Source organism: Dipodomys merriami, unplaced genomic scaffold (assembly GCF_024711535.1).
Source record: "Dipodomys merriami isolate MVZ:Mamm:240054 unplaced genomic scaffold, mDipMer1.0.p SCAF_21, whole genome shotgun sequence".
Taxonomy (NCBI): domain Eukaryota; kingdom Metazoa; phylum Chordata; class Mammalia; order Rodentia; family Heteromyidae; genus Dipodomys; species Dipodomys merriami.
Genome location: NW_027203493.1, coordinates 29,630,388 through 29,656,208, shown reverse-complemented (window position 1 = coordinate 29,656,208; position 25,821 = coordinate 29,630,388). Strand labels below are relative to the sequence as shown.

The 25,821-nt window shown below is 46.1% G+C and overlaps 1 protein-coding gene across 6 annotated transcripts in view; it reads right to left on the bottom strand.

Annotated features, from left to right (window-relative positions):
• The window catches only part of Plekha7 (pleckstrin homology domain containing A7), a 216,617-nt gene extending 204,620 nt beyond the window's left edge, over positions 1-11,997 (bottom strand). For 3 of the 6 annotated variants that reach the window (XM_070032803.1, XM_070032806.1, XM_070032804.1), the window contains exons 1-3: positions 11,791-11,996; positions 11,582-11,658; positions 11,426-11,483 (exon numbers count right to left, since the gene is read on the bottom strand). In XM_070032803.1, coding sequence (XP_069888904.1) covers positions 11,426-11,483; positions 11,582-11,658; positions 11,791-11,876 — 221 coding nt within the window. In that variant the 5' untranslated portion in view covers positions 11,877-11,996. Of the gene's footprint in view, positions 1-11,421; positions 11,484-11,581; positions 11,659-11,790 lie in introns of those variants that run through there. The other 3 variants (XM_070032802.1, XM_070032809.1, XM_070032808.1) reach the window with 3 other exon arrangements.
• Positions 11,998-25,821: the final 13,824 nt, after the last annotated feature.

The window sequence follows — 25,821 nt, the reverse complement described above, 5'->3', positions numbered from 1 at the left end:
CCCATTGGCCAGGGTAGGTCGGCATTTCTCCTCTTTTGGTTCCAGATGACTCTGTCATTCTCCCACCTCAATTCACAAACCCCCATTTACTCCCAACTCCAACCCCTTACTCCTCATACGTCAGCCAGAGGAGGGTCAAGTCAAGGGTTAGGTCAACTTATCTGGCTGATGGCTGGCCCTGTGTTGACACTGTCCCAAGAAAGCTGGTAAGACCCTGTATCCCTGGACCAGCTCAGAGAAGATAACAGTGGCAAACACCTCATGACTTTTTTTTTTTTTTTTCTTTTTTCTTTTGCCATTTGTGGGGCCTGAACTCTGGGCCTGGGCGCTATCCCTCAGCTGTTCAGCTCAAGGCAAGCGTTCTACCACTGAGCCACTTTCCCAGTCCATCTCATGACTTTTCTCTACCACTGTCAGTTCAGACAATTTACTCTCCCTCACAGAACAAACAGCCCCATTCTCCACTTTACTACAGCCTGTTTGCCTCCCTTGACCAACTGTATCAATCATTCAGAATTTCTCTCCACCAGGCCTTCCTCTGCCCTGGAGAGGATCTAAGTAACTATGGCTTCTGAGATGTGGAACTGCCAGTATGCCCCCAGGAAGACACAGTATCCATTTAATGGTCTCCTCAAGGTTGGATTGATCACCTCCCTGTGAGGACTGACTGGGGTGTGACAGCAGCACAGTCCCAGATAAGCACAAATAAGTCTGTATTTTCTTTTCTTGGGGAAGGGGGAAGGGAGTGAAAGGGGGAAGAATACCTTTCATTTTCTTTATTTTGTCTGCCAGTGTGGGGGCATCTCATGATTTTGCATGGCTTTCTTGTTGATAGTCCCCATACTCTACCAGTTGACAATGCCTCTAATCTCTCAATTTGCTGATTCATGGGAAATACAGTGTCTTAGGCTTTTCTGCCTGGGCTGGCTGGCTTCAAACTGCGATCTTCCAAGTCTCAGTCTTCTGAGTAGTAAGATTACAGACATGAGCCACAAGCTCCCAGCTTGTTCATTTTCTCTCTGGGCAGACATAGCCACAAGAGGCATCTAAGATGGGGAATCTTTTTCTTGCTGTTTTGTTTTGTAGCTTTTTAAAAAGAATTTTTGAGAATACTAGCTGTGACATGGAAATGCTCTCCTGGCAGGACATAAAAGACAGTCTGGCTCTAAGCAGGCTTAAGAGGCTCATCAGTCCCTAAGCTGGGGTCAGCTGACATCTGGTGGGGGGAGAGATGAGGGGCTGGTACTCCAAATGATAACGTCTATTCTCCAGAGCACCAAGGACCTGCCCACCACCCTGCCACAGGGCCATCCATCACTGTTCTACCATGTGGGGTCTTTCTGCGGCAGGCCCAAAGGTGATTTTGTCTCAGGGTCATCAGGGAAGGTCTAGAGAACCAGTTTGGGGTGAGTAAAACCTATAGATAGAATTCAGCACAGAGAGAGTGGTGATGGGAGCCAAAAGGCACACATACCATGGGAGCAACTGCATAAATTATTCAAGCTTAAGTCTCAGCTCCCCCACTGATGCTCTAGCAGCGCCCCTCCCCACTTCCCAGGCTCCAACGCTTGATCTGTACAATGAGAACAATTGAAATGTCTCCCTCTAAAAGGTATGTATATGTTTTTATAGTTGTAAAGTACCACATTAATGCCCGTGTGACCTGGGAAACACCTGACAATCTGTTTGTCCTACAAGGGCTATAGTGAATAATCAGGGAGCTGCACAGATTAAGAAGTGGCATCCATGCAGCCTCCAAATGCTCAAGAACTAGGCAGGAACCATGTCCAAACCTCATTACCCTGGTCTCTCTGCCCCAGGCCCTGCAGTGTAGACAAGGTACCCATGGCCTAAGAACTGCATATCCCTAACTGATCAGGTTACATATCATTGACGTTACTTAACTTTTTAATTGGAAACAATTGCAAAGTTACAGAAACTCTTGCATGAGTAAGAACAGTGTCAGTGTTCCCAAATGCCCTTTACCCAGACCCACCACTATTAACACGTTATCTCGTGTGCTTTGGTATCCATTCTACCCCCTAAATACACACACACAAATTTTTCCCCATAAATATTTCATCACTTGGGAGCAAATATTTCAGCCAGGCACTAGTAATCCTTGCTTAGCTTCTCAGGAAACTGAGATCTGAAGATCAAGGTTCACTGCCAGCCTGGGCAAGAAAGTCCATGAGACTCTTATCTCCAATTAGCCACCAGAAAACCAGAAGTGGAGCTGTAGCTCAAGTGGTAAAGCATTAGCTCTGAGAGAAAAAGCCAACAGAATGGCACCAAGGCCCTGAATTCAAGCCCCAGTACCAACACACAAATACATACACACACACAACACACACACAATTCTGAGTTGTGTTCTATAGTTTTACTGCTCCCAACCCAGACAAGCTCAATTCAAGGCCAGAGTCCCCCTGCAGTAGGTGATGTAATCAGGGGGCAGCATTCATGTCTCCATCCTACCGCATAGCAGAGTGGAAGAGGAGCTCATGTGAGCATTTCCTATGCACCAAACACTTAAGCTCTTTCCATCTGTTAATTTGTGTGATCTTCACACTGAATGAACCCCCATGGTACTGGCCCCTTTCAATGTTCCCTGGCCTCTGTGCTTGAATGCCTCTGCTCTGTCACAGTTTCTCCACCACCATGGGACTGAATCCTCCAAAATAGTGAGCTGAAATAAATCTTTCCTAAGTTGTTTCTGTCAGGTTTTTGGTCACAGTGACACAAAAGTAATACATAACACACATTCTGGAGAATAGGCTAGATTAGAGAGACATGGTCAAGCACAACTCAGTCCAAGCAAAAAGTAATCTGTAACTGTTGGTAGTGTTTTCCTTGACAGCTCAGTACTTCTTGTTTGGAGAAGAGAGCCCAGAGAGATGAGAAAGCCAATGAATGGTTTCCTCATAAGTCCCTGTCACCAAAGACTTAAGAAGGCAATTGGCATTCCCTTGAGTGTATGTTTCTGTTTGGGAAAACAAACAAAGCCATAAAAGGAGCATGATGTATTTTTCTGTTGATCTGAAAGGAAGATAAAGGAAAGTATGGTGAATATATATATATAACATATATATATATATATATAACATATATTATATATATATATATATATTAACTCTATAGCACAAAATCAACATCTTGATGCTATTTTCTTATCTGAGCCTGGTCTAGGGAACAATACTGCCAGGCCTCTCCCCTGGGTGAACTAATACAGTATATGACCATAGGAAAGTCACTTTACCACTGGACTCAAATTTCTGCAATTAAAAAAAAATGCAGTAATTGTGGAGATTTGAACCAGATAATCTTCATGAAACACTCTGTAAACAAAATGTTAGCTCAAAATGCTGCTCACTTCAGAAAAATCAAAAGGCAAATGTTTTGACAGACATTTAAAAACAACAGGCAAATAAAACCATATTCCTCTGGGTTTTCCCCTCTGCCAATATTTATTTAAGACATCATGCCGGTTTGCTAAAATACTGCTGTCTTTACTCTTAGCAGGAAGGAAGATTCAAACCCATGCTGTCCTCTGAAGAGACAACCTAACACCAGGCTATTCCACAGCCTGATGTGCTCTCTCCAACCATCTACTTTTTTCAAAATCCTCAATTTAGGAAGCACCAGACTTATTCCCATAAATATGAGAAGAGATTGGAAAGAGTGCCACCATTGTGTATGGGGTGTGTGTGTGTACACTGGACCTTGTACTCAGGGCCTGGATGCCATCCTTGAGCTCTTTTGCCCAAGGCTACTATTCTACTACTTGAGCCACAGTTCCACTTCCAACTTTGGTGCTTAATTAGAGAGAAGAGTCTCACAGACCTTCTTGCCCAGGCTGGCTTTGAACTTCTATCTTCAGATATCAGCCACCTTGAGTAGCTAGGATTACAGGCATGAGCCACCTGGCTTAAATGTTTTCTTTCTGTAGTGATGGAGGTGGAAACCAAGGCCTTGAACATGGTAGGCAAGGGCTCTATCACTGAGCTACAGGACCAGCCTGCATACATACAGCCTGAAAACAAAGAGAATACTTTCCCTTCACCCTACTCAGGTAGGAATAAAGACACACAGATAAAGCCCTTAGAGCCTTTATCAATTGCAAACATTTTTCCTTAAGAAGGTTTTCTAGAATTCTGGGGGGGGGGGGAAGCTGTTTTGAGGCAGGTACAAATTATGGCTCTTAATCCTTCCTTCAACTTTGTACAGAACACTTACCGTGAGTTCTTTCCCACAGAACCTAAGACTTACATCCATGAGCCAGTTTTCATTCTTGATAAAACCACCAGGAAGTGAAAGGTAAAGCATGGGATTATGCCAAACCTTGCCAAACTGGGAGAACCTTTTCTTAACCTTCAACAATAAGGTTTCATGATTTCCATTTTAAATACATGTGAGTTGTTACTTCCCCATAATTTGTTGCAAGGTTATCAATTTCTGTTTTGAAATCGTTTCTAGAGCTGCTGAACTGTGCCACATTCTGTGGTTTTCCTAAAGGGGCTTCTGGGTTTGGTGTCAATAGCTAACTTAACTAAGGCCCCCTTCCCCCCCCCCAATTGACATGTCACACCTGGCTCACACTTCACTCTCTGGCTCCTCCTCTCTCCCATTAATTTCAGAGTTGGCATTATCTGTAGAAGAATAATGCCTTGGCTCACATCTGGTCCCCAGTTCCTGCCTCTGGGGGACAGGTTCTTAACGACCCACTCCCAGCCTCTGGGATCTATCTCCCTGCTCCTCCGGATCCAGGATATCTGGGCATGGGTACTCCTGTGCTGTGTTCCACAATGGGACAGGGCAGCAGGGATTCAACTCAGAGGTAAGTGTCCTGATAGCTACACTTAAAGCTTTATAGTCCATATAATTACAGGGATAACCAAAAAATATGTACTAATAACTTAAAATTTCATTTTCTGTGTGTGTGTCCTGGAAATTTCAGTGTGTGTGTGTGTGTGTGTGTGTGTCTGTCTGTCTGTCTGTCTGTCTGTCTGTCTCCTGGAGCTTGAACTTAGGGGCTGGGCACTGTCTCTAAGCTTCTTTTGCTCAAGGGTAGTACTCTACCAGTTGAGCCATAGCTCCACTTCAGCTTTTTCACTTGTACTGGAGATAAAGAGTTTCACTGACCTGAGTAGCTAGGATTTTCTGAGTAGCTAGGATTAGAGGCATGAGCCGTATGACATGTTTTATTTTGTTTTGTTACTTTTTTTTTTTCAGTCCTAGGGCTTGAACTCTGGGCCTGGGCGCTGTTCCTCAGCTCTTCAGCTCAAGGCTAGCACTCTACCTCTTGAGGCACAGTGCCACTTCCAGCTTTTTCTGCTTATGTGGTGCTAAGGAATCAAACCAAGGGCCTCCTGCATGCGAGGCAAGCACTCTACCCCTGAGCCACCTTTCCAGCCCCAGAATGACATGTTTTTATTGTTTGTTTGTTTGTTTTTGGGTCCGGTCGTGGGGCCTGAACTCTGGGCCTGGGTGCTGTCCCTCAGCTCTTCAGCTCAAGGCTAGCGCTCTACCACTTGAGCCACAGCGCCACTTCCGGCTTTTTTCTTTTTGCGTATGTGGTGCTGAGGAATCGAACCCAGGGCCTCTGGCATGCAAGGCAAGTGCTCTACCACTGAGCCACCTTCCCAGCCCAAGAATGACATGTTTTTAAACCATGGCAAGTCAAGGGAGAAATTGTAGAAGAAAGAAAAGTTTCATAGTATGATATTTCTAGTGGCACTTTCCCCTTCTTTGAACAAAAGGCCTTGCATTTTCATTTTGCAGTGGGCATCTGCAAATTGTACAATTGGTCCTGCCCGCTAAGATTTGCTTGAGCCGCCAGGCTCAGGGAAGGAAAAGTCATAGAAGGGAAAAATCAGCCTTACCCCTAAGACTCAGATGTGTTTTTCCAAGTCCCCCAGCCCTTGTCTAGGAACTGGCTTACATGAGGAGAATGGTACCTGCACAAGATGTCCCTAAGATAAGATAGGGAAACTTAAAGCTACAGGGTACTTTATGCAATCAGCTGCTCCTGCCAGGACCTTGGAACCATGACAGGCTCCACAGCTAGGCAAGAAGCAGGGAACATGAGAGCCAGGTGCCGGTGGCTCATGCCTTTAATTCTAGCTACTCAGGATGCTGAGAACTGAACATTGCAGTTCAAAACCAGCCTGGATAGAAAAATTCCTGAGACTCTTATCTCCAGCTAGCCAGCAAAAAGCCAGAAGTAGCTGGGCACCAGTGGCTCATGCCTGTAATCCTAGCTACTCAGGAGTCTGAGATCTGAGGATCAAGGTTCAAAGCCAGCCTGGGCAGAACTGTCCATGAGACTCTTATCTTAATTCACTACCAGAAAACTGGAAGTGGTGCTATGGCTCAAGTGGTAGAGCACTAGCCTTGAGCTGCAGAGCTCAGGGAAGTGCCCAGGCCCAGAGTTCAAGCCCCACAACCACCACCACCAACAACAACAAAAAAGCCAAAAGTGGAGGTGGTAGAGGTGTGGGTCAAGTGTTAGCTTTGAGCAATAATGCTAAGTGAGAGAAGTCTTGAGTTCATGCCCCAGTACCAGCATGAAAAAATAGAGAAAAAAAAAAAAATCAGAGCTGCAAGGCGCTGGTGGCTCACACCTGTAATCCTAGCTACTCAGGAGGCTGAGATTTGAGGATCTCGAGTCAAAGCCAACCCAGCACTAAAGTCCATGAGACTCTTATCTCCAATAAATCACTCAGAAAACTGGAAGTGGCGCTATGGCTCAAGTGGTAGAGTACTAGCCTTGAGCTGAATTGCCGAGGAACAGAGCCTAGGCCCAGAGTTCAAGCCCCACACCTGACAAAAAGAATCGGAGCTGGGTCATGAAATGAGAATGCAAAAGAGGCTGTTTATGCCTCTACTGGCCAGGTTCCTGCTTTGGGGTTGCTCTCGACAGTGAGTACCTCCATCCAAGAAGCCCAGGGTTCAGGCACCAGCCCTGACCATCCCATTCCCAGCTAAGAATGCTTGCCTTCTTCCATTTTGCCCATCTCTTCCACAATTATTTCCTCCCCAACAAGGAGTTTTCTGAGAGTAGGAATATTTAGTAAACTCAATGTATCTTCAATAAAGATTAAGGGCCTCCACAATGCCCAGTCTTTGCCTGGGTGTCAAAATCTCAGAAGTAGAGAACTAGGTATATGCCTTCAATATTTGTTATCGACAGAGTAGCCAAGCCATTCACCTTCTTTGTCAACTCATGACCTAGTCAGAGCCTGCTGTAGGAAGAACTTAATCCACAAGGTCCTATAGAAACCCTGAAGAACAACCCTGTATACCACTCCAACCGACTCCCAAGGCTCTAGAATGTGTCCCTTGTGAGTCCCATATCTGAAAAGGCTGTGTCTGCAAAAGTATATTTACTACTAAGTAATAATTAACATCTCCTACCTACTTCTTTCTAACCAGACACACATACTACCACCAATCAACATGAAAAAGCAAAGGTGCTTGCCCTTCCAATAAACCTCAGCTTCTAACAAAAGCAATGCAGACAGTCTGGCTCTAACCATGTGGCAAAAGCCACAGAGGAAGACCCTGGTTTCACATCTTTCAGTAAACTCACTCTTACTGGATAAACCCCAAGCCCCAATAGCTTTCACACAGACAGTCCTTACCCAACTGCCTCCACTAGCCAACTAACTCATTAAGATAGACTATCCTTGTTAGGCAGCTGACTCATTTATCAGCTCACCTCAGGCCTCAAGATGTACTTCTACTTTGCTAATAAATCACTCTTTACTGTCTTTCTGCAAAACACAGGAGGGCAGGAGGACTGATTCTGTGAGCCTCGGGGCAACCTAAAACATGAGCTCCTTCAAGTACTGACCTGTCCCCTCTTCCCAAAAATCAAATACTTTGAAATACTCATGGCAAATCTAAGAAAGCAGACTGAAATAATAGGGGAAGAGGAGAATAATCACTCAAAAATCCTAAATCTCAAGCCAGGCACTGGTGGCTCACGCCTGTAATCCTAGCTACTAAGGAGGCTGAGATCTGAGGATCCTGGTTCAAAGCCAACCCTAGGCAAGAAAGTCTGTGAGAATTTATCTTCAATAAACCACCAGAAAACCAGAAGTGGTGCTGTGGCTCAAGTGGTAGAGCAGTAGCCTTGAGCTGAAGAGCTCAGGGACAGCACCCAGGCCCAGAGTTCAAGCCCCACAACTGACAGAAAAAAAAAAAAAAATCCCAAATCTCTCAAGAAATTGTCAATGAAGGAGGTAAGAAATACTGCCACCATGGGTTTCCAGCCACTGAATATGGCTGCTTTGAGAAGAGGGCTCACTGTCATGGTTGGATGGGCCTTGTACGTGCTGGAGGATTCAGTCAGGGGCTTTGGGGAGTAGGGAGCCAGGACTTGCTATAGGGTAACCAGTAGGGACCTCACAAACAGAGTTACAGAAAAGTGACAAAAGGGATAAAAGGCAAGAGGCTCTATAATCTAGAAACCTACAAATGCCTCAAGTACCCCAATTCAAGTGCTTTAGTATTCCAGAGCATTCACTCCTCACAGATGGAGGTTCTTGTGTGAGACCATGTGACATTAGCCCCAGACCTACCCTCATTTACTTCCTCAGAAATACTGCGGTGATAACGGTCTCATCCCTTTCTTGCACCATCTCTACAGAATCATTCCCACCAACATGAAAAATGCTCTACAATCTCCCACTCCCAAAATACAAAAACACTCAAATCCACATCTGCTGCAGTTATCATCCAAGGACTCAACTCCACTTTGCAACAACTATGTGGAGGATGTGCTCACCTGTACCAATTCCAACTCCTCGCCTTATACTTCCTCTTCCCCTATTCCAAATAGCTTCATCCTTGAAGTTTATGTGACTATAAATTCTCCTTGGTTTTTTCCTTCCTGCTCAGTCCTTTTCAGTCTTCTTGGCTGGTAGGACCTCTGCTCTATTCTCTAATTGTCTCAAGGCTTAGTCCTTTTCTCTGTCCCCATTCTTATCCTTATCCTTGGTGATTTCATCTAATTCGTGGCCTTGAACAACATTTATTATAAACATGGATCTCTTCAGTACTTTCTCTCCTCCCCACTTCTGAGCTTTAGTCATAAATCTATTTGTTAAACTCACATCTCAAATGTAATGAAACCAAACCAAACCTTGTTTCTCCTCAACCCAATCCTGCTTTCCTCCCAGATTTACTGCCTCAATGACATGAGGCACCAACCACTGAAATATTCAAGATCTTAGGAATTTTTTTTTTGTTTTGTTTTTTGGTCAGTTGTGGGGCTTGAACTCAGGGCCTGGGCACTGTCCCTAAACTCTTTTGCTCAAGGAGAGTGTTCTGCCACTTTGAACGCCGCCCTACTTCCAGTTTTCTGGTGGTTAACTGGTGATGAGTCTCATGGATTTTCTTTCCTGTCCAGGCTGGCTTTGAACTACAATCCTCAGATCTCAACCACCTGAGTAGCTTGGATTACAGGTGTGAGCCACCAGTATCCAGCTGTGGGATTCTTATCTCTAATTACTCACCAAAATGCTGGAAGTGGAGTTGTGGCTCAAATGGTAAAGCACCAGCCTTGAGCAGAGAAAAGCCAAATGAGAATGTGAGGCCCTGAATCCAAGCAGGAAAAAGATAAAAAACAAAATATTCTGTACCTTGCCCACATGGCTTTTTATATGATTTTCCTCTCTGCTACCTGTGACCTCCTCTCAAGATACTTCCCCCCAACAATACTGCTCTTTTGCTTCTGGAAGATTTTTTTGTGTACGTGCCTTAAGCCCTTGCTCCCCTACCCAGTCACTGCAGCATGGCTCCTTCTTGTCATAAAAAGTTTACTTAAGATACCTGATTTCCCAATCCAACCAAACCACTCAGTCACTCAATATCACCTTACATTAATGTTCTGTATAGCAATTGTCATTATCTGCTATTATTTGGTTGTCTGGCTGGTTGGTTCCCGTCCCTCTTCTAATAGATTGTAAGTTTGTGAGCAGTGGAAAGTCCTCTCCTATAAATCTCATCCATTAGTAATTAAACCATTTTATTCAGGCACCGATGGCTCAAGCCTGTAATACTAGCTACTCAGGAGGCTGAGATCTGAGGATCACAGTTCAAAGCCAGCCTGGGCAGTAAAGTCCAAGAGACTCTTATCTCCAATTAACTATCAAAAAGCCAAAAGGGATGCTGTGGCTCAAGTAAAAGAGCACCTAGAAGGGGGAAAAATAAAGTGCAGACTACTAGAGGGGAAAAAATTCTGAGAGCCCAAACGAGATTTTCTTCAATTATGCTGCTCCACTACTAGAAAACGAATGTTAACCATACTCTCCCAAAGTACAACCTGTCTTTGAAGACCTCTAGCCAGTTCATACATAAAGTGTACATTTACCAAGTGCCTACTGTATGCCAGGCACGGGGGAGACAAAGGCTCCAGGGCAGTTTTTTCTTTTTTCTTTTTTTTGGGGGCGTCCTGTTGTGGGGCCTGAGCTCTGAGCCTGGGTGCTGTCCCTCAGTTCTTCAGCTCAAGGCTAGCGCTCTACCACTTGAGCCACAGCGCCACTTCTGGTTTTTTTTTCCCCCTGCTTATGTGGTGCTGAGGAATCGAACCCAGGGCCTCATGCATGCAAGGCAAGCGCTCTACCACTGAGCCACCTTCCCAGCTCCCTCCCGGGCAGTTTTAGTTGTTGTTGTTTGGGTTTTTGTGTGTGTGCTGTTTTGACTTCCTAGCACTCTCAGAGAGTAGGCAGGGTGAGAAACTCTGCCACGTATTATCTGCTACACTTGGTTAAAACAGTCTGCCTGCCTCTACATCTGACTTCTGTAGATCCTACAGACAGCGAGAAACGAGAACCGGGAAACCGAGGGGGGCGATGGCTCCAGAGTTTGGGCAGAAAAGCTCCCGCTTGACTCCCTGAGGCCAAAGACAGGAGTGACTGCCCGGAGTGCAGCACCCACCAGGTCTCGGGCGGAGCGCTGGAGCAATATTATTGGCTGACAGGGTCCCCGCCCCACCCCCACGGCTCCCCCGCAGCCAGGCAAGAAGGATGGAGGAGGGCCCGGGTGCAGAGACCATCCCAAGACGACCGTCGGAGAGCGCGGCGGGAAAGGAGGGCCTGCCCCCCCCCGCCCACCTCTCCACGCGCGCGCGCACACACACACATACACACACACGCCCCTGGCAGGGAGGCGTGTCCCGCCCGAGTTTGCAGCCCGGGTCCCCTCAGGCCCAGGCTCCCCGATCGAGATGCTAGCCCCAGCCCGCCTCGGTCGCCAAGCCCGCCACCCTAGTTAAGACACACACACAACAGTGCAGCCGCGGCGCAGTGCGCGCCAACCCCGCCGGGACCCGCGCGCGCCGAGGAGGAGGAGGGAGGGGGGAGCGCGCGCGGACCCCGCACAGGTGTGGGTGTGGACGCGGCGGGGCGTGCGACTCACTCACTCGATGAAGTAGCTGGCGCCCTCCTCCGTGAAGCCCTCCTCCCAGCCGCGGGGCAGGTCTGTGGAAAGGCCAGAGAAGTTCGGGTCACCGTGGCACCGCGCGGCGCCGCGCCCCGCCCGACGCCCCCCCCCCCCCCCGCGCCGGCCGCGCGCCCACCTGAGCGGATCATGTGGCCGGAGTTGACGGGCTCGCCGGTGCGCGGGTGCAGCCAGGTGGTGCGGCGGAGCTGGTCACTGCGGGGCGCGGGGAGAGGGGAGGAAGGTGCACCTGTTAGCGCCGCCACCCGGGGCCGGGGGAGACGCCGGGACCCGCGCCCCCACCCGCGCCGCACCCCCCGCCCAAGTTCCCGCAGTCCCGCGCCGCACTTGATGAAGAAGACCCGGCCGTCCCGGCACACGCCGTAGGACCAGTGCTCAGGTAGAGTGTCCCGCCCGACCGCCGCCGCCGCCATGTTCGCCGAGCGCGGAGCCGCCGTGGCCGCCGCGGGGCGGGGGAGCGGGGGCGGGGAGGGGGGCCGCGGAGGGGGAGGAGCGGGAGGGGACGGCGCGGGCGGCGGCCCGGCGGGCGTGGGGCCCCGCGGCGCACCGGGGAGCTCCATGGCCGCGCGGTGCGGGGCAGGTCCGGCTCCCGACTCCGCAGTGTGCGCGGCGCCGCACCGGCCGACCCGAGCTCGGGGCCCGCGCGGCCTTTGTCCCCGCGCCTTCCCCGCCCCCAGCGCGTCCCTTTGCCCCCGGAGGCCCCGGGAGCCGCGCGAGGCCCGGGATGCTGAAGGAGTGCCTTGGACCTCACCCGCTCTGGCTAACGCGCGTCCCCGGATCTCACAGTTAACGCCCCCCCCCCCCCCCGCAACTTTCTGAACCCAAGTAACACGGAACAGGTTGCTGCCACAAAGTTCCTAATCAGCTCTGTAAGGCACGTGGTTTAGATTAAAGGGAGTCGCAGTGGTGTAAAGTGCTCCGCTGGAACTTGATGCCTAGTAGGTGCTCTGTGGATGCTTGGAAAGCATCATTTCATGTTCCTGAATTTCCTGCCAGGATCAGAAGCACGAGGGTGCAGGTTACACACACACACACACACACACACCCCTAACACACACACCTAACCTAACACCTGCAAAGATGGGTGCTGGAATCACAGGTCGCTTCTGCCTGCTATTCCTGACAGGTGACAGAAAGAAGAAACGCTGAGGACAAGGGTGCACCCTTGCCCATATTTTGGAAGAGCGGGGGTCTCCGAGAGGCTCTTAACATGGCTGGTGCTTTCCATATTCAGGACTTGGCTTGCATCTCAGCTCCTGGAAGAACCCTCTTCTGGCCCCTCTATACAAAGGAGACCCTTCTGTTCCCTTCATTCTCTATCCCGTTACTTGTTTGCACTGAATTGACATTTGTGTTTGTTTAATGTCTTCTTTGATGTATATTAGTTCATCTCCCTAAAGCTAAGGGTCAGATGGTGAAGAGGAGGAGCCTTGGTCTGCTGCCTCCAACACTGCAGGACCCTCAGTGCCTGGAACAGAGCTGGACTCATGTATATACTCACTGAATGCCTAATGGATGGACGAAAAACACTCCAACATTCTCACACACTAAGTAAGCATGGACGGAGTAGGAATGGGCTTTCTAGACATGTGTCAGACCAGCCTTGTAGGCACTAGGGGCGACTGGCTGATCTGAGAGTGAGACTGCAGTGTGGGCCCTGGTTATTCTGAAAGTGGAGTAGGCTGGGCCCTGAAGGACGGAGGTTTGAGAGGGAAGAGAGCTTTCCAGAAGGGAGGAGAGGACAGCAGACAGAGCTGTGTGGGGGTGGAATGTTGAAGAGAGACTAAAGGAACTTGAGAGAAGACATAGCTGTTGAGGATGGAGCCTATTAGGAGTTAGAAGAGAAAAGTGTTGATGACTCTATGTTCCTGAACATCTGTCTAAGGGAGCCTCTGTCTCTGGGGAGGTATGAACAAATGAAAAAAGGAGAGGTATATTTTAATACTTAAACATTGATTTAAAACAGTGCATTAGGGCTGGAAAGGTGGCTCAGTGGTAGAGCGCTTGCCTTGCATGCCTGAGGCCCTGGGTTCGATTCCTCAGCACCACATAAGCAAAAAGAAAAAAGCCGGAAGTGGCGCTGTGGCTCAAGTGGTAGAGCGCTAGCCTTGAGCTGAAGAGCTGAGGGACAGCGCCTAGGCCCAGAGTTCAGGCCCCATGACCGGCAAAAAAACAAAAACAAAAAACAGTGCATTAAATGGAGGAAGGATTAATACTAGTCACTAGTTATACTAGTCACTAGTTACACTAGTTATACTAGTGGCTTTTAAGCAAATGAAAGATACTTGACCATCTAAGAATAGGAAAAATCTAAGTTAAAATTAAGGTGAATTTTAAGTTTATTTACTTTTTGTTTGTTTTGTTTTTGGGTCCGGTTGTGGGGCCTGAACTCTGGGCCTGGGCGCTGTCCCTCAGCTCTTCAGCTCAAGGCTAGCACTCTACCACTTGAGCCACAGCATCACTTCCGGCTTTTTTCTTTTTTCTTTTTTCTTTTTTTTTTTTTTGCTTATGTGGTGCTGAGGAATCAAACCCAGGGCCTCATGCATGCAAGGCAAGTGCTCTACCAGTGAACCACCTTCCCAGCCTCCCCAGCCCTTCTTTATTTACTTTTTTTGTTGTCAGTTGTGGGGCTTGAACTTGGAGTCTGGGCACTGTCCCTTTTTGCTCAAGGCTAGAGCTCTACTACCTTGAGCTACAGCACCACTTCCAGTTTTCTGGTGGTTAATTGGAGATAAGAGTCTCACAGACTTTCCTACCTGGGCTGGCTTTGAAGTGTGATCCTCAGATCTCAGCCTCCTGAGTAGCAAAGATTACAGGTGGGAGCCACCAGCACCCACCTTCTTTAGGTTTTTTTTTTTAGAGATCAATCTGGGAAATACACATTGTAGGGAAAGGCATTCTAGTTCACTGTTAATGGAATTATGAAATGGTTCAGCCTCTTTGAAGGCAAGTTAGTAGCTCAGAAATTTATGTATCAGCAGAGCTTAGGAATTCCAGTTGCAGACCTAAAAGACTGTCTGCTCATAGTCTCTTGGGTGAATGGACCAGCTTACATCACTGCTCTTGAACATTTCCATTGATGGAATGCAGTGCACCCACACAGGTCGATAGATAAGGAATGAGTATGAATGTAGATATAGATACTTTTTTTTTTGCCAGCCTGGGCACTGTCCCTGCTGGTGGTTCACTCTTATAATACTGCTGCTGAGGAGGCTGAGAGCTGAGGATCATGGTTCAAGGCAACCCCAGGCAGGAAAGTCTGTGAAACCCTTATCTCCAATTAACCTTCTGAAAACCTGGAAGTGGTATGTGTCTCAAAGTGGTAGACTCTAACCTTGAGTAAAAGAACTCAGGGACAGCTCCCAGGCCTGAGTTCAAGTCCCACAACTGACCAAAAAAAAAAGAAAGAAAAAGAAAAGAAACAAATCTCTGTATCAGCATTGCTTCGGGCATCTCAGTTGCAGACAAGCTGTCTGCTCTAGGCCCATGAGTGGATGGAACAGCTCACATAATTGTTCTTGAACCTCCTCATGTAGAAAAGCCTCACTTTTCAAGGCAGGAAAATGATTATCTGGTCACCCATATCCCAGTTTAGTTGACACATGAAATTAGCCATCACAATAAAATCTTCGTCTTGCAGAGACTCAGATACGTGGTACTCTGCAGTTCTCAACCTACAGAGGATTTTCCCCCACCCCCCCAAAAAAAAATGGAGGTCAACTTCTTGTTAGCCTTCTGTCTTCAAATTAAAATGAGGAGCCAAGTGAGGTAGAATGCATAATCCTAGCTACTCAAGAGAATTCCTTAAGCCCTGGAGTTCAAGGATAGCATGGGCAACATAGCAAAACTAATTAAATTGCATGTTCTCCTTTGACTTCCTGCAGCCCCAGGGCCTGCACTTTTTCTCTTTTAGTTCAATCAAGAAGACATCTATCTGACACTTTGTCTTTATTTAAATCTATCTTACATTGTACAATCTGGAAGAGTTGCAAGTAGTACAATTAACTGTTTCAAAACCATTTGACACATAGTTACCCATAGGATACTCTAACCCTTTAAGATTTGGGTTTCCTAAGCCAGGTGCTAGTTGGGAGGCTGATATCTGAAGATTGAGGTTCAAAGACAGCCTGAGCAGAAAAGTCTGCGAGATTCTTTATGTCCAGTAAAGTACCAAAAAGCCAGAAGTGGAGCTGTGAGTCAAATAGTAGGGAACTAACCTTGAGCAAAAGAAGCTCAAAGATAGCACCCAGGAGTTGAGTTCAAGTCCCAGGAAGACACACACACACAAAAAGTGTATCCTGCAAACAATTTTCTCCTATATCATCATAATACAACCAGGAAAAGTCAAAATCAGACATCAATATCTCCATTTTACCACTGACTAATCTTCAAAACCCATTCAAGTTTCCCTGCTTACCCCATGTGTTTCCAGCAAAAGGATTCCGTTCAAGGATCAGAAGATGAATTTAGTTGTCATAATTATTTGGTCTTCAGTCTGTAACAGTTACTGACATCTTTTGTTGACTTGGATAGTATTGATGCTTTTTAAAATTACAAGCCAGAAAGTTGCTGGTGGCTCACACTTGCAGTCTTAACTATGCAAGAGGTTGAAATCTGAGAATCATGGTTCAAAACCATCCTGGGCAGAAAAGTCCATGAGATGCTTATCTCCAATTAACCAACAAAAAGCCAGCTGGCTCTCTACCACTTGCCAGTCCTGGGGCTTGAACTCAGGGTCTGGGCATTGTCCCTGAGGTTCTTTTGCTCAAGGCTAGCACTCTACCACTTGAGCTACAGCACCACTTCCAGCTTTTTCTTTTATTTTGGTACTGAGGACTCAAACCCAGGGCTTCATGCATGCTAGACAAGCATTCTACCACTAAGCCACATTCCCAGCCCTCAGTTCTGGATTTTTGATGGTTAATTGAAGATATGGTTAATTGGACATAAGAGTTTTTCAGCCCAGGGGGCTGGCTTCAAGCTTTGATCCTTAGATTTGATTGAGCCACTATGGCCCGTTTTAGAGTGAGTTTTCATACAAAAGTGAGCCTGGGCTGGGCACAGGTGGCTCATGCCTGTAATCCTAGCTACTCAGGAGGTTGAGATCTGAGGATCGTGGTTCAAAGCCAGCCTGAAACTCTCATCTCCAAATAATTCTTTATCTCCAAATAACTACCAGAAAATCAGAAGTGGAGCTATAGCTCAAAGTAATAGAGTACTAGCCTTGAGCAGAAAAGCTCAAGGACAATGTCCAGGCCTTAAATTCAAGCCCCATGACCAAAAAATAGAGTGAGTCTGGCCCATTTCTGGTCTCTTGCTTTCTCTCTTACCAGTGTAATCTCTTCCTCTACCCTATGTTGCCATCCACCATATTGGTAAGGCAAACAATGGCACCCCACCATACCAGAAGCCATTGCTGTTTTGACTTGCTAGCCACAAGGATCATGAACCAAATAAACCTAATTTCAGATTTTTTTTTTTTTTTTTTGGTCGTGGGACTTGAACTCTGATCTTGGGCGCTATCCCTGTGCTTAAGGTGAGCACTATACCACTTGAGCCACAGCTGCACTTCTGGTTTTCTAGTGGTTTATTGGAGATAAGAGTCTCACGGACTTTACTGCCTGGGCTGGCTTTGAACCAAGATCCTAAGATCTCAGTCTCCTGAGTAGGATTACAGGCATGAGTCACCGGTGCCCGGCTAATTTCAGATATTTTGTTATAGCATCAAAAAATGTTACCTTGTTTTGTATGATGGTGACTCAATGTGTATGTACAATTGTTAAAATTCATGACTCTGAATGTTTAGTATGCATTTTGTTATACAAATTATGCCTCAATTAAAAAAAAAATCTCAAGAGTTTAAGAATTTGAGATGCTATTAGGTCCTGGATCAAGAAGAAGGGAAACGGCAATTGGGAAAATCCAACTAAGAGTTAGATATTATACTACTGTCTCAGTAGTATGGAATTGTACTGTAGTCATATCAGAGAATGTCTTTGTTCCTAGGAGATACATGCTGAAGTATTAGAAATGGCACTAGTGTCCCATACCTATATTACTAGCTACTTGATAGGCTAAGAATGTGATGATGAAGCCTGCCTAGGTGGAAAAGTCCATGAGACTTCATCTCAATAGAAAGAAACTGGACACTGTAGCATTCATCTGTCATCTGAGCTACAATGGGATGCCTAAAATAGATGGACTGATGTCCAAGTATGGCTCTGAGCAAGAAGCAAGACTATCTAAAAAATAACCTGTACCAAAAAGGTCTAGAGGTATGGCTCAGCATAGAGCACTTGCTTGGTAAACAAGAGACCTGGAGTTCACACCCCAGTACCTCTAAAAAAAATTTCTTTTAGAAACAAATATCTTAATTTCTGCTTCATTCAACTCCTAAATGTTACAGAAAAAAAATTTTGTTTTGTTTTGTTTTTTTGGGTCCAGTTGTGGGGCCTGAACTCTGGGCCTGGGTGCTGTCCCTAGCTCTTCAGTTCAAGGCTAGCGCTCTACCACTTGAGCCACAGCGCCACTTCCGGCTTTTTTCTTTTTGCTTATGTGGTGCTGAGGAATCGAACCCAGGGCCTCATGCATGCAAGGCAAGCGCTCTACCACTGAGCCACCTTCCCAGCCCAGAAAAAAAATTTTTAAATGGCCAAAAAAAGAAAGGAAAAAAAAAAAAAAAAGAAAGAAATAATGGGAAGCTGGGCACTGGTGGCTCAAGCCTGTAATCCTAACTACTCAGGAAGCTGAGATCTGAGGTTTCCAGTTCAAAGCCAGCCTGAGCTGGCTTTGTGAGACTCTTATCTCCAATAAATCACTGTGGTTCAAGTGGTAGAGTGCTCTCTTTGAGCTGAAGAGCTGAGGGACAGCACCTAGGCCCAGAGTTCAAGCCCCATGACCGACCAAAAAAAAAAAAGAAAAAGAAATAATGGGAAGTGGGGCTGGGAATGTGGCTTAGTAGTAGAGTGCTTGCCTAGCATGCATAAAGCCCTAGGTTCGATTCCTCAGTACTACATAAACAGAAAAAGCCAGAAGTGGCACTATAGCTCAAGTGGTAGAGTGCTAGCCTTGAGCAAAAGAAACTCAGGGACAATGCCCAGACCCTGAGTTCAATCCCCAGGATTGGCAAAAAGAAAGAAATAATGAGACGTGGAGGCAAGACTCAAGTGGTGGAGCACTAGTTAAGGAAAGAAGCTAAGCAAGGAGCGCAAGGCCCTGAGTTCAAGCCCCACTTTAGGCACACACATAAACACAAAATACCAGGAAAAATTTTGAAGAGATTATTATTAGCATAGTGACCAACAAATGGTAAGTGCTCAATATGTAAAGATTTGTAGGTGTTAGTGGCTCATGCCGGTAATTCCAGCTACTCAAGATGCTGAGACCAGAAGGATCACAATTCAAGGGCAGAAAAATTTTTGAGACCTATCCTAAAAATAACCAGCAAAAGAAAGCTGGAGGGGCTGGGAAGGTGGCTCAGTGGTAGAGTGCTTGCCTTGCATGCATGAGGCCCTGGGTTCGATTCCTCAGCACCACATAAGCAGAAAAAAAAGCCAGAAGTGGCTCTGTGGCTCAAATGGTAGAGTGCTAGCCTTGAGCTGAAGAGCTGAGGGACAGTGCCCAGGCCCAGAGTTCAGGCCCTACGACCGGACCCCAAAAAAAAAAATTAAAAGAAAGCTGGAGTTGTGGCTAAAGTGATAAAGCATATGAAGCCCTGAGTTCAAATCCCTGTATAATAAATATGTAAATATCCTTTTTTTCCCTTTTTTGGCACATTCTTTGCCAGTTGAGTTACAGCCCCTTGCAGATCTTTCCCTTCCTCACTTCCTTCTCCACAGACAGTATTCCCACTCTTGTGTTCAGTTAATAAATACTGCTTTAATATATGCTGTGTGCTAGAATCACATTCTCATGTATGGACACATAGCTTATATCCTAGTACTCCCCTGCCTGTTTTACACAGTCCACAGTCTGGAGGAGAGGAGTCTTGGGCCTGGCTCTACTGCCCTCTGGTGGGGCTCACTGGTGGCTCAAGGGCCAATGCCTAGGCACCTATTCTACAGATCCTACAGGATTCCCAGGCCCTGGCGATCTGTGCCCCTAAATCAAACTGGCTTCTCTCTATCTAGGAGTCAGAGATATGATCTGTGAGAATGTCCCTAAAGGCCATTATCTTTGTAGAGGCAATGTTGCCAAGCATAGGAGGGTGTCAAATGCCCTGTGTGTGTGACTAAAGGCAAAATACCTTGAATTATTTTATTATGTTTTTATCATATGCTAAAGGAAATTCATACTTTTAACAAAACATCAGAAAATGACAGGGCTGGGAATGTGGCTTAGTGGTGGAGTGCTTGCTTGCCTCACATGCATGAAGCCCTGGATTCAATTCCTTAGTATCACATATATAGAAAATGCCAGAAGTGGCACTGTGGCTCAAATGGTAGAACGCTAGCATTGAGCCAAAGAAGCTCAGGGACAGTGCCCAAGCCCTGTGTTCAAGCCCTAGGACTGGCAAAAGAAAAAAAAAAAAGAAAATGAAGACATGTAAAAGACTGAAATAGACTCCTGCAATCTATTTTACACAATTTCTGCTTGGCCATAAAACAGGAGAGGCAAAAGGGCAACTCTAGAATGACTGGTCTTTAGTCCTCCCTGTCCTTTCTATTCTGTGGCCCTTAGCAAGTACCTCCTGGTGCCTTAATTTACGCATATACCAAATGAGCACTTATTTAAATACCTGAGTCTGGTTTTACTCCCCTGAGATTCTAAAGTGACCTCCAATCCCAGCTGTGCATCAGGATTGCCAGGGAAGTCTTTGAGAAGTATGAATGTCTATGCACCCTTGGCCTTCCAGTGGGCTTCTGTTTTCCAGGGCAGGGCTCAGGAATCATGAGTTTTGAAAACATAGGAAAATCCCAATGGATGCTTCCTGGCTGAACAGTATTGTGTACTTTTCATATATTAAGTACTTTATTCAGTCCACTAATCAACTAGGTCCTGAGGCAGTTTCAGCTTCCTCCTATAATAAATACTGAAAAACAGTGAAAGTAAGCTAAAAGCAAATTATAAATAGGAAAAAAACCCTGAAAAGTTCTAAAAATGGACAGGAGTGTTTAAAACCCATAGAAAGTTGAAATTGTTCTGTGAACAGTAAAAACAACTTACAGTACAGGAAAAATAAGATCAAGTCATTTAGTCAAAATGTTGTAGAGCTGGGAAGGTGGCTCAGTGGTAGAGTGCTTGCCCCGCATGCAGAAGGCCCTGGGTTCAATTCCTCAGCACCACATAAACAGAAAAGACCAGAAGTGGCGCTGTGGCTCAAGCAGTAGCGTGCTTTCCTTGAGCTGAAGAGCTGAGGGACAGTGCCCAGGCCCAGAGTTCAGGCCCCATGACTGGCAGAAAAAAAAAAAAAAGAAAAGAAAATGTTCTATTCAAAAGATGACTTTCAGAAAAATTAGTGTGGTCATGTTACTCTATGGAAGGCAGCCCAAAAGAACTTCTAGACTTCCACTACTAGTGGCCTTGGGAGAAGTTTGAGGTCCCTACTCCTTCACTAGTGATTCTGCCTGTGAAGTAAACATGAAGTGAACCATGGATGGAGTGTGCAGCCAGTAAGTATTCACTGATTGTCTTCTGTGCTTAGCTCTGTGCTTGGCACTGGGGATAGATAAAGGGTCATTGAGACAGTTGTGCCATATTTAATGGCTCCTCAGCCAGTCTAGCAGGACAGAGGGATAATCTCTGTAATTGGGGAGAGGCAGGCAAAAGTTAGGCTGTAGAAACATGGCCTCCTGGCTTCTTGGCAAATGCTTTACTTTTGCTGTAAAACAAATTATAACAAAATGTAGTAGTTTAAAACAGGTTATGTTCAAGGATTCCGTAGCCCTAGAATACATGTAGAGGCCTGTGGGATTGACTTGCCTTTATTCTAGAATGTTTTCAGCTGGGAAAACTCTGGCTGGGGAAGAAGTCATGTGGAGGCATGGTCATCTTCATGGCTAGCTGTGTTTGGCAGCAACTCGGTGTGGCCAATGCTTCTTCTCAGCATGGAAGTCTCAAGATGTTGGTGTGGTTACTGGTGGTGGTGATGTGCAGGAGCAGCAAGCATATCTTCTCCAGGTTGACTGGCTTTTCCAACTCCTTTTCTAGTTGATAACTCAAAATTTCACTGCTGTCTTCCTCCTTCAGTCCTTGGGAGATATTTGCTCTAACCTCTGACCCAGCAAAAGAGCAGGAGCTGTCTGTCCTTTGTAGCACTTGTGATATTTATTTGAGGCTTGATTAATAATTCCCCCAGTAGGTTCCACAAGGGACAAGTACTATGTCTGGGTTTTCTGACTGAAAAACAAGAAAACCTGCAACAGCACCTGCTACCTGATCTAGCAGTTACTTGTGGATGGGCTGTATGAAGAGAGGAGCATGGTCTCTGTACTGGGAACCATAGGTCATATTCTGCAACCCAGTAGGCACAAACAGACCCTAGGCCATAGCAGTGGGAACACGAACAGGGAGGATGGGCCACAAGAGTGCTTGGGCCCCACAGCTGCCTATGTTTGGGCTGGACTCCCTCTTAGGGGCCTGTCTCTGCTGGTGCTCTTCAGTAGGAAGGTCAACTTCATTGGGTTTGTATCCATGGCAACAGGCATGCTGGATTTGGCACTGGAGAGGCAACCCTGAGTGTTGAATCTCTAATTCTTACCCAAAAAAGGTAGATATAAAAGAGAACAGTGGGGACTGACAGGGAATATGCTTAGTGTGCTTGAGGCCTTAGGTTCAATCCCCAACAGCCTTCCTCCTCACCTCCCCCCCTCAAAAAACATACTGCCTAATGTCACTTAAGACTTCTGAGATTCTTTTCTTGTGATAGTTTTCACTCTTACTGAAGCTAGCCTTGAACTCATAATTTTCCAGCCTCAGCCTCCCAAGTAGCTTAAGTTACTCACGCGTACCACTGTGCCTGATTTTGAGGAAAATTAACTATTGATTTCTCTAGTGGATATATGTTCATAATGAGGAACTCACTGAAGAGTTAACTTTCTAGTTGATTTACTTAGAAAACATGGGTTTTTATCAATTGCTTCTCTTTTTTTTAATGAGAAAAAGGATTGTAATAGGCATGAAGGTATAATGATAGGAACACTAGATATCCAGTGGCCTCTGAGTCTAACTTTTTTTTTTTTTTTTTTTTGGTCCGGTCGTGGGGACTGAACTCTGGGCCTGGACACTGTCCCTCAGCTTTTTCAGCTCAAGGCTAGCGCTCTACCACCTGAGCCACAGCACCACTTCCGGCTTTTTACTTTTTGCTTATGTGGGGCTGAGGAATCGAACCCAGGGCCTCATGCATGCAAGGCAAGCGCTCTACCACTGAGCCACCTTCCCAGCCCCGAGTCTAACTTTTATGAACTTAAATAGAAGTTAAATGCATTCCATCTTTAAAATGGGTAACTCTTGGGGGGGGGGGTAGTTGTGGAGGTGGGAGGGAAGGGATGGTAGGGGGAAAACAAAGGAGGCAACAATGCTCAATAGGAAATGTACTCCTTACCTTGCTCATGTAACTAACTCCTCTGTACAGCATTTTTACAAAAAAAAAAAAAAAGTACACACACAAAAACGGGTGACTCTAGGGCTAGGAAGGTGGCTCAGTGGTAGAGCATTTGCCTTGCATGCATGAGGCCCTGGGTTCGATTCCTCAGCACCACATAAGCAAAAAGAAAAAAGCTGAAGTGGCACTGTGGCTCAAGTGGTAGAGCGCTAGCCTTGAGCTGAAGAGCTGAGGGATAGTGCCCAGGCCCAGAGTTCAGGCCCCACGACCGGACACACACACAAAAAAAAGGGTAACTCTTACAATGAATGAATTTAGGTCTAGCCTCTTTCCAAAATACTGAGTCAGGCCGGGCGCTGGTGGCTCACGCCTGTAATCCTAGCTACTCAGGAGGCTGAGATCTGAGGATCGCGGTTCAAAGCCAGCCTGGGCAGGAAAGACTGTGAGACTCCTATCTCCAATAAACCACCAGAAAACCGGAAGTGGCGTTGTAGCTCAAGTGGTAGAGCGCTTGCCTTGAGCTGAAGAGCTGAGGGACAGCGCCCAGGCCCAGAGTTCAAGCCCCACGGCCGACCAAAAAAAAAAATACTGAGCTTTTTAGAGGTTATAGAAATTAAATAAAAAGCCAAGTGGCACTGGGACTCAAGTGGTAGAGTGCTAACCTTGAGCAAAAGTTGTTCAGGGACAGTGCCAAGGCCCTGAATTCAAGCCCCAGAATTGGCAAAAAGAAAAAAAAAGTCAGGTGCTGGTGGCTCACACTTGAGGATTGAGGTTCAAAGCCAGCCCTGGCAGTAAAGTCTGTGAGACATGTGTGTGTGTGGGGGGGGGGGAGGGGGCGGCTGTCCTGCTCTACAGCTCAGCCAGCACTCTACCACTTGAACCACAGCGCCACTTCCAGCTTTCTGGTGGTTTATTGGAAATAACTCAGGTTGGTTTTGAACCTCGATCTTCAGATCTCAGCCACCTGAGTAGCTAGGATTTACAGGCATGACCACTGGCACTAGTTAGCTTCCTGAGTTTCTTATCTCCAATTCACCACCAGAAAACCAGAAGTGGCACTCTGGCTTAAGTGTAGGGCACCCGCCTTGAACTGAAGAGCTCAGGGACAGTGCCCAGGCCCATAGTTCAAGCCCCACAACCGACAAAAAAAAAAAAAAAAAAAAAAATTAAATAACAAGAACATACTTTTCAAATTAGAAACAGCTATGGACAGGCACCACGTCAGCAGTCAGTATAATCAGCAACAGCAATATAGGCCACCTAGTAGTTGAAATGAGGAACTGCATCTAAATACAATTCAAAATACAGTATCATGCATACATATAGCTAGGATCACTGAATTGACCAGGTCCTAACAAGGATTACATTTGAGGATAAGCTCTAATATAATAAATAAAAGAGGAAGTCAGAGGAAACTATAAAGGCAAGAAAAGCTTCCTATTACTAATTATTGTCAGTCATGGGGCTTGAACTCTGGGCCTGGGCGCTGTCCCTTAGTTCTTCAGCTAAAGGGTAGTGCTGTACCACTTGAGCCACAGCACCACTTCCAGCTTTCTAGTGGTTTATTGGAGATACAAATCTCACAGACTTTCCTGCCTGGGCTAGCTTTGAACAGTGATCCTCAGATCTCAGCTTTCTGAGTAGCTAGGATTCTAGACATGAACTACCAGGGCTAGACAAAACATTTCTACAATAAAACATTCCTGAGTTGGAATGACTCATGCCTGACCAAGCTGCTAGCTCCAGATCAAACACTCTTGCTTCCCTAAACTGTACTCAGATCTAAAAGATTTGGGATTGTCAAAGAGCTAGAAAGCCAATGGAGGCTTTGAGCATAAGTCTGTTTTGCATCCTAAGTTTCTGGGTGATGGTTATCAAAAAGCTAGAAGCTCATGAGGGCAGGTGAGGAAAATGGAAACTGAGGCTTTTATAGTGGTAATGGCAGGAGGGAACTCAGACTAGGTTAGTTGTAGCAAGGATGGTGTTTGGGCATATGGTGAAGGTGGCAACAAGATTTGGTAATTACCTAGTGATTCCGTCTAAGAAAAAAACACAAGCAAGGTACTGCAAAAAAAAAAAAAATCAAAAATCTAGAATTTGATATAAACAGAATAAATGAGAATCCTATGTTGGGAAAACAGGAGAGTATATTTCACCTAAAGGAAATAAAGACACGAGGAAAGAGGACATCTGAAATTGGAGGCAGAATCAAGTAGTGTCTAGTTGCTAAATGTGGAGGTTATACACCTCCAATTCTAGTCAGCAAGACCCTATCTTGGAATAGTATTGCACTGGAAGCAGACAAAAGGCCCATGGCTCAATACTGGGGGGGGGGGGGGGGGGGGAGGGAGAACAAGAGGAACTGTCTAAACTGGAACTTGAACAAACTGAGATCTAAGCTATGGTTCCAAGTTTGGGGATGAAATTAAAACAGGAAGACAAAACACTAGGCAGATGGAAAACATCTAATGCTTAGTGTATATATTTATCGAATTGCAAATAAAGGATTACATCAACATATGCCAAGCTGTAGAAATATAATAGAATATTGAGTATAAATTTGTAATTAAGGCAATTTTTAAATTTTTGTCAGTTGTGGGGCCTGGGCGCTGTCCCCTCAGCTCTTCAGCTCAAGGCGAGTGCTCTACCACTTGAGCCACAGTGCTACTACTTCCAGCTTTTTTCTGCTTATGTGGTGCTGAGGCATCAAACCCAGGGCCTCATGCATGCAAGGCAAGCACTCAACCCCTGAGCTACCTTCCCAGCCCAACTAAGGCAATTTCTGGGAAAGGAATGTTAAGAAAACAAAACAGGTT